General features: G+C 72.4%; 1 protein-coding gene across 2 annotated transcripts; it reads left to right on the top strand.

Annotated features, from left to right (window-relative positions):
• Positions 1–304: 304 nt before the first annotated feature.
• Positions 305–7938, top strand: SEMA4C (semaphorin 4C). Of its 2 annotated transcripts, none has more exons than XM_084499686.1 (15): positions 305–317; positions 2393–2523; positions 3781–3929; positions 4032–4094; positions 4195–4293; positions 4917–5013; positions 5099–5215; positions 5287–5438; positions 5536–5711; positions 5794–5938; positions 6020–6242; positions 6323–6438; positions 6528–6685; positions 6760–6830; positions 6979–7938. In XM_084499686.1, the coding sequence occupies exons 2-15, from the start codon at positions 2415–2417 to the stop codon at positions 7803–7805; spliced, it is 2502 nt and encodes an 833-aa protein (XP_084355812.1). In that variant the 5' UTR covers positions 305–317; positions 2393–2414; the 3' UTR covers positions 7806–7938. The 2 variants fall into 2 exon arrangements, with proteins under 2 accessions (XP_084355812.1, XP_084355811.1); XM_084499685.1 differs by having other exon boundaries at positions 305–321.
• Positions 7939–8041: the final 103 nt, after the last annotated feature.

Raw genomic sequence — 8041 nt, 5'->3', positions numbered from 1 at the left:
GGGTGCCCCCACGGCCGCGCCGCGCTAACGGGGGGTGCGTGGGGAGGGTGGCGGGGGGGGGGTCCCGGGGTTCCTCCCGGTGCCGGTGCCGCTCGGACCGACCCCCCCCCCTCCGAGCCCCCTCCCCCCGAGCCCCCCGCCCCCGGTGAACGCGGCCGTGACGTCAGGGGGCGGGGCCGAGCGGAGCCGCGCGGCGCGCTCCCGCCGCCGCCGCCCCGAGCCTTCGCCGCCGCCGCCTCCTCCTCCTCCTCCTCCCCCCGCCGCCGCCGCCGCCTCCCCCCCCCCCCGGGGGCCGCCCGCCCCCGCCGCGCCCCGAGGTGAGTCCCCCCCCCCCCCCCCTCCGCCCCCTCCTCTCCTCCTCCCCCCCCCGCCGCCCCCGGTTGCCCCCGCCCCGCCCCGGTATTGTTGTGGCGGAGCCGCGGGGGCGGGGGGAGGAGGGGGGAGGCGCTTTGTTCCCCCCGCTACCGGGGGTCGGCACCGGCTCGGGGACCCCCCCCCAGCCCCCTTTTCTCCCCCCCGGTGCTGTCGGTACCCCCCCCCTCCGCCCCGATCCCTCGGTGCCCCCCCCCCGGTACCGGCAGCCCCGGCCCCGCTGCTGGCGGTGGGTTCCCCCCGCGGGGTTGGGGGGGGGCGGGGGGCTCGGCCCCACGGGGGGGGGGGACCCCCGGGATGGCACCGCTGGGACCCCCCGCGGGTGTCCTGCGCCTGCAGCGGGGGGACGGGGACACCGGGACCGCGGCACCCCGACAGTGCCCGCGGCACCCCAGTAGTGTCCCTGGCACCCCAATTGTGTCCCCAGCACCCCAATTGTGTCCCCAGCACCCCAATTGTGCCCCTGGCACCCCGGTTGTGCCATGATCCTGCAGCTGTAGCTGTGGCACCCCAGTTGTGCCCCTGGCACCCCAACCATGCCCAGAGCACCCCAGTCGTGTCCCCGGCACCCCAACCGTGCCCGTGGCACCCCGCTTGTGCCCGTGGCACCCTGCCCCTGCTCCTGGCCCTGGGGCTGTGCCCGTGGCACCCCGATTGTGCCCGTGGCACCCCAATTGTGCCCGTGGCACCCTGATTGTGCCCACAGCACCCCGGTTGTGCCCAAGGCACCCAGACCCCGCTCTCGGCCATGGGGCTGTGTCCCCGGCACCCCAACCATACCCCTGGCACCCCGATTGTGCCCGTGGCACCCCGACAGTGCCCGTGGCACCCTGGTTTTCCCCGTGGCACCGTGACCCTGCTCTTAGCTCCGGGGCTGTGCCCCTGGCACCCCGACGGTGCCCCTGGCTCCGGTTTTGGCACCTGGACCCTGCTCTTGGCCCTGGGGCTGTGCCCGGGGCACCCTGACTGTGCCCGTGACACCCCGACCATGCCCACGGGATCCCACTCGTGCCTGTGACACCCCAACAGTGCCCGTGGCACCTTAATCATGCCCCTGGCACCCCAAAAATGCCCATAACCCCCCCGTTTTGCCTGTGGCACCCTGACCCTGCTCTTGGTGGCACCCCGACCATATTCATAGCACCCCGACCGTGCCCCTGGCACCCCAAAATGCCCCTGCTCCCCCCCCCCCATTCTTGTGACCCCCCACCCATGCCCCTGACCCCCCGACCGTGCCCACGCCGTGGGTGCTCCCTCCTCCCACTTCCCCCCCCCCCAGCTGCCACGGGCAGCCCGTCCGGGGCGTCCCCCGTTCCCACGCCCGTGGGGGGCCCCTTCCCGGCCCCCCACCCTCCCGGAAACCCTTCCCCAGCCCCCCCCCCGCTTCCTGCTTCCCCCAGAACAATTCCCGGCCGCCCGCTCGCTCGCCCGGCCGCATCCTGCCCCGCCGGGCGGGGGGCAGCGGGGGCACCCCTGGGGTGCTGGGGCTGCTGCCGGGGAGGGGGGTGGGGGGCACGGGACGGGACGGGGGGGTGAAGCTGTCCCTGGAGGGGGGGGGGGAGGAAGAGGAAGGGCCCGTTTCCTCCTGCGTGGCCCCCCCCGGACCCGCCTGGATGCGTCAGGGCGGGAAGTGGCCGGAGGAGTGACCGCGGGGACGGAGAGGGTGGGGGGCACCGCGGGCTGCACCCCCCAGCAGGGTAGGGAGCCGCTTGGGGGGCACCCAGACCCCATCAGGGAGCAGGGGGGGGTCTCTGCCAGCGGGACAGATTGAGCCCGGGGGGGCCGCACGCCTACAGGGGTCCCGGAGAGCCCCCCCCCCCAGGACCCTGACCCCACGCCTCGTGTCCCCCCGCCCCGTCCCGCGTGGGGTGCCGCGGCCTCGTGACGCGCGGCCCTCAATGCCCGCCTTGTCCCCGCGCCGCCCGCGTGACGCCGCCACCGCCGGGGGTGACGCCCCGTAACCCTGACCAGGGCTGGGTGTCCCCCCCCCCCACCCCCTCTTTCCCCTCCCCAAAAGCAGCCCACCCCCCCCTGCCGGCACCATGGCCCCCCGCTCGCTGCTGGCCCTCGCCTCGCTGCTGGCACTCGTCCCCAGCGCCGCCCCGGGGTCCTCGTGGAGCGCCGTGCCCCGAAAAACCGTCCCCTATGCGGGTGAGTACCATAACCCCCCCCCCCAGAACGGGTCCCCGGCCCTTTGTCCTGTCCCCCGTTGTCACCCCGGTCCCCGTCCCCCTGCCGTGCCCCGTGTCCTCATCTCGGGGCCGTGCCAGCGCCCGAGGTGCCATCCCTTGGCCATGCCAGCACCCCGTGTCCCCCATCTGTGCCGCGTGCTGTGTCCCTGTCCCCGTGCCATGCCAGCCCCGGTGTCCCCGTCCCTTTGCTGTGCCCCGTGTTCTTGTCCCCGTGCTGTGCCAGCACCCGGGGACCCCCAGCCGTTTGCCGTGCCGGTGTCCTATGTCCCCGTCCCTTTGCCACGTCCCTTGTCCCCATCCTCGTGCTGTGCCAGCACCCCACGTCCCCTTTCCGTGCCCCATTGCTCCATCCCCGTGCCCTGTGTCCCCAATTCCTGTGCCATGCCAGTGCCCCATGTCCCCGTGCCCATGCCCCCTGTCCCTGTCCTGTGCCAGCGCCCCCGTGCCGTGTCCCATGTCCGTGTCCCAGACCCCGTCCCTTTGTCACACTGCTGTCCCCGTTCCTTGCCCCGTGTCCCTGCCCTGTCCCCACACTGTGCACGGTGTCCCCGTGCCGTGCCCGTGCCCCAGCCCCTGTCCCTTTGCTGTGCCGCTGTCCCCATTCCACGCCCCGTGCTCATACCCGAGCCGCCCCTGTGCCCCTGTCCCCGTGCCCCAGACCCCCTGTCCCTTTCCTGTGCCATTGTCCCTGAGCTGCACCCACACCCATGTCCCCATTCCTATACCCTGCCCCATGTCCCCGTGCCGTGCCCCCTGTCCCTACGCTGTGCCCCCCGTGCCGTGCCCAAGCCCCCCAGCCCCGTGCCGTGCTCCCCGTCGCTGTGCCGTGCCCAGGCCCCCCCCAGTGCCCCCATCCCTGTCCCTTGTCCCCGTCCCCGTGCCATCCCCGCCCGGGGCCCTGCCGCCTGCCCTGTCAATGGGGCCTTTCTGCGGGCTCGGCCGGGGCCTGGGGGCGGGCAGGGGGGGCTCGGGGGGGGGGCGCGGGGTCTCTCCAAAGGCCGCTGTGTTCCCCGGCGCCGCCAGCGCCTGCAGCGGTGACAAAGAGCCCTTTGTGCGCGGGGGGCCGGGGGGCTTCCTGCGGGGGCCGCGGGTACCCCGGGGTGCCAGCGGTGCCCACCCGTGGCCTGGGAGGGGGTGGGGACGGCTGCGGGGACAGCGGTGGCCTTGCCCCGATGTCCCCACGGCCCCCCCACCCCCCCGCTTTGACGTCCCGCAGAGCTGAAGGACGCGGCCAAGCGCTTCTCGCAGGGGGGGGTCTCGCACTACCTGACGCTGACGCTGGACGAGGCCGAGGCGCTGCTCTACGTGGGCGCCCGCGAGGCCGTCTTCGCCCTGGCCACCGGCACCGTGGAGCTGAAGGCGGCGGTGAGGCCCCCCCGGGAGCTTTGGGGGGGGGGATTTTTCTTTTTATAGGGGGGAGCGGCGGGGCGAGCCCTCCTGCTGACCCCTTTTCTCCCCCCCCCACAGATCTCCTGGGAGGCCCCCGTGGAGAAGAAAGCCGAGTGCATCCAGAAGGGCAAAAACAACCAGGTCGGGGGGCACGGAGGGGGCTGTGGGGGGGTGTGGGGCACCCCCAGTTTGCGTGTCCCCCCCCCCCTTGCCATTAACCGTGTGTTTCCACCCCCCCCAGACCGACTGCTTCAACTACGTGCGCTTCCTGCAGAGCTACAACAGCTCCCACCTGTACGCCTGTGGCACCTACGCCTTCCAGCCCAAGTGCACCTACATCGTGAGTGTGGCCGCCCCCACCCCGCTGCCAGCCCCGAGGGACCCCCCCCCAAAAAACCCAGCCACGTCCAGTGCTGCTCCCCCTGCTGGGAGCCTCGGCCTGGGGCCTCTGTGTTAGGCTGTGGGTTCCAGGGCAGCCCCCTCTGGGGCTGGAGCTTCATTTTGGGGAGGTCCCTGTGTCCAGGAGCATCATTTGCGGGTGTCCTTGTATCAAGGAACATCATTTGGGGGCGTCCCTGTGTCCAGAAACATCATTTGGGGGGGGTCCCTGTGTCCAGGAGGGTCTTCTGGGGGGTTGTCCCTGTGCCCAGGAACATCATTTGATGATGTCCCCATGCCCAGGAGCATGATTTGGGGGGTCCCTGTGTCCAGGAGGGTCTTCTGGGGGGTTGTCCCTGTCCCAAGGGATATCATTTGGGGATGTCCTGTCCCCAGGAGCATCAATCCAAGGCCGTCCCTGTCCCCAGGAGCACCATTCGGTGTCCCTGTCCCACGAAGGCCATCCAGGGGTGTCCCTGTCCCTAGGGGGGGTCACCTGGGTTGTCCCCGTGCCCTGGGGCTGGTTGGGCGCGGGGGGATGTGACGTGGGGAGGGGGTTTGGCCCCCCCACTCCTGTGCCCCCAGGAGCTGTCCGGCTTCACCCTGGACCAAGTGGCTTTCGAGGACGGCAAGGGCAAGTGCCCGTACGACCCCACCAAGGGACACACCGGCCTCATCGTGGGTAGGTGGCACCGTGGGGCACCCCCTGCCCTCCCTGCGGCCTCGGGGGGTGCCCACCCTGCCCCTAACCCCCCCCCCCCTTGCAGATGGTGAGCTGTACTCGGCCACCTTCAACAACTTCCTGGGCACGGAGCCCGTCATCCTCCGCAACCTGGGCCCGCACTACTCCATGAAGACGGAGTACCTCACCTCCTGGCTCAACGGTAGGCCGGGCTCCCGGGGAGGGCACGGCCCCCCCCTGGCCTGCTGCTACCCGTCTCCTTTTACCCTGCAGAGCCCCACTTCGTGGCCTCGGCGTACGTGCAGGAGAGCGCAGCCAGCAGCACCGGGGACGACGACAAGGTTTACTTCTTCTTCAGCGAGCGGGCGGTGGAGTACGACTGCTACGCGGAGCAGGTGGTGGCCCGCGTGGCGCGGGTCTGCAAGGTACGGGGGGCGTCCCCCACGCAGGGTGCAGTCCTGGCGTGGCTTGGTGCAGCTGGCAAAGGTGCCGGTGCTGCCCTGACGCCCGCTCGGTGCCCAGGGGGATGTTGGAGGTGCCCGCACGCTGCAGAAGAAGTGGACGACCTTCCTCAAGGCCCGCCTGGTGTGCTCAGCACCCGAGCAGCAGCTCCACTTCAACCGCCTCCAGGCTGTCTTCACCCTGCCTGGGGCCGACTGGCAGGACACGACGTTTTTTGGGGTCTTCCAGGCCCGCTGGTGAGCGCATGGGAAGCGGCCCCGCAGCCCCCAGGGGGTTCCCCGTGGTCGGTGCCCCCCCAAACCTTCACTGTCCCTGCAGGGGGGACGTGGACGTCTCGGCTATCTGCCGGTACCACATCCTGGAGGTGAAGAAGGCGTTCGAGGGGCCCTACAAAGAGTACCGGGAGCAGGCGCAGAAGTGGGGCCGGTACTCGGACGAGGTGCCGAGCCCCCGTCCCGGGGCGGTGAGTGCTGGGGGGGGCACGGGGCCGTGGCAGAGGGGGGCACGGGGCCGGCCGTGCGCTGACGGCGCCGTCTGTCCCCAGTGCATCACCGACTGGCACCGCCAGAACGGCTTCGCCAGCTCCCTCGAGCTGCCCGACAACACCCTCAACTTCGCCAAGAAGCACCCGCTGATGGACGAGCCCATCCTGCCCCACCGCGGGCGCCCGCTGCTGCTCAAGAAGGACGCCAACTTCACCCAGCTGGTGGTGGACCGGGTGACGGGGCTGGACGGCACCATCTACGAGGTGCTCTTCATCGGCACAGGTACCTGCCGGGCGGCCGGGGGGGACGCAGGGTGGGCTGTGGGCGTGGGGACGCCCCTCACCTCCTGCCACGGCCCGCAGGTGACGGCTGGGTGCACAAGGCGCTGAACCTGGGCGCTCACGTCCACCTGGTCGAGGAGCTGCAGGTTTTCGAGCCGGCGCAGCCCGTGGAGAGCCTGGTCCTGGCGGGTCGGAAGGTGAGCGGTGCCGCGGGAAGGGGCTGGGGGCCGCGGCGTCGCGCGGTGTCACCTCACCGTCACCTCACCGCCTGTCCCTGCCCTCGCAGAAGCTGCTCTTCGCCGGCTCGCGCTTCCAGGTGGCCCAGCTGCCGCTGGCCGACTGCAGCCGCTACCAGTCCTGCACGGACTGCGTCCTCGCCCGGGACCCCTACTGCGCCTGGAGCCGCAACGCCAGCCTCTGCGTCCGCACCGAGGGCCTCAACGGGTAAGGGGGTGCCCGCGGGACTCCCCGCCGCGCTGCGGGACCCCCCTCACCTCCGCCGCCGTCTCCTCCCGCAGGTCCCAGCTGGTCCAGGACGTGCTGAGCTCCGACACCCGCGCCTGCACCCTGCCGCAGGTGGCCAAGCAAGGTGAGACCCCGCGCCGCGTGGAGCCGGGACGTTGGGGACGTGTCACGGGGGTGGCAGGGCACGCGGCAAAGCCTTGGCACGGGAGGTGACAGTGCAGGGACACCCCCGGTGCTGTGCGCCCCCCTCCTGACTCTGCCCTCTCCCCCAGGGCCCATCATCCCCAAAAACGTGACGGTGGTGGCGGGCACCGACCTGGTGCTGACGTGCCGCCTGGGCTCCAACCTGGCGCAGGCGCTGTGGACCTTCGAGGGGCGAGCGCTGGCGGCCGAGCAGGCTCTGGTGCTGCACGACGCCCGCCTGCGGGCGCTGGTGGTGCCGGGGGCCGGGGCGCAGCACAGCGGCACGTACCGCTGCTACTCGGAGGAGCAGGGCGCCCGGCTGGGCAGCGAGGTGTACCGGGTGGCAGTGCTGGCCGGCCCGGGGGTGCCGCTGGAGACACGGGCGCCGCTGGAGAGCCTGGGGCTGGTGTGGGTGGTGGCGGTGTGCCTGGGCGCCCTGTGCCTGGTGCTGGTGCTGGTGGTGTTCTCGCTCTGGCGGCGGCTGCGGGAGGAGCTGGGCAAAGGTGCCAAAGCCATCGAGAGCACCCTGGTGTACCCCATCGAGCTGCCCAAGGAGCCCCCCAGCCCGCGCTTCGTGCCCAGCGCCGCCTCCGACTCAGACGAGAAGCTCTGGGACCCGGCCAGCTACTACTACTCGGACGGCTCGCTCAAGATCGTGCCGGGCCACGCCGTCTGCCGCAACGGCGGCCCCCCTGGCGCCACCTCGCCGCCCAGCGCCATCCCCGGGCAGCCCCTGCACTCGCCCACCCGCATCCACCTGGGTCCCCTGCGCGGTTCCTCCTCCAACGGCTACATCCGCCTGGCGCTGGGTGCCGAGGAGCGGCCGCCCTGCGCCGACCTGGCCGAGGAGCTGCGGCGAAAGCTGCAGCAGCGCCAGCCCCTGCCCGACTCCAACCCCGAGGAGTCGTCGGTCTGAGCCGCCACCGTGCAGCCGCACCTACCTCAGGGCCCGGCACCCGCCACCGCCCGCCGCGGGGAACGCCGCCCCGCTGCCAGCACCCGCCTTGGGGCTGCAGCACGGGGAAGCGGCACCCGGCTCGGGGCCGCGGCACGGGCACCGGCAGCCACCTGGGCACCGCGTCCTGCCTGCCTTGGGTGACGCGGCCGGGGCTCGGCCGTCCCCGTGCCACCACCTCCACCGTCGGTACTGCG

Source organism: Aythya ferina (genome assembly GCF_964211825.1).
Source record: "Aythya ferina genome assembly, chromosome: 27".
NCBI lineage: Eukaryota > Metazoa > Chordata > Aves > Anseriformes > Anatidae > Aythya > Aythya ferina.
This window is presented reverse-complemented; position numbering and strand designations above follow the sequence as displayed.

Bases quoted from the DNA above. Each gene is read 5' to 3' on its own strand.
- SEMA4C (XM_084499686.1), top strand. From the start codon at position 2,415: ATGGCCCCCCGCTCGCTGCTGGCCCTCGCCTCGCTGCTGGCACTCGTC. The intron at 3,930-4,031 runs GTGAGGCCCCCC...CCCCCCCCACAG, and splicing joins CCGTGGAGCTGAAGGCGGCG to ATCTCCTGGGAGGCCCCCGT. The intron at 5,439-5,535 runs GTACGGGGGGCG...CTCGGTGCCCAG, and splicing joins GCGTGGCGCGGGTCTGCAAG to GGGGATGTTGGAGGTGCCCG.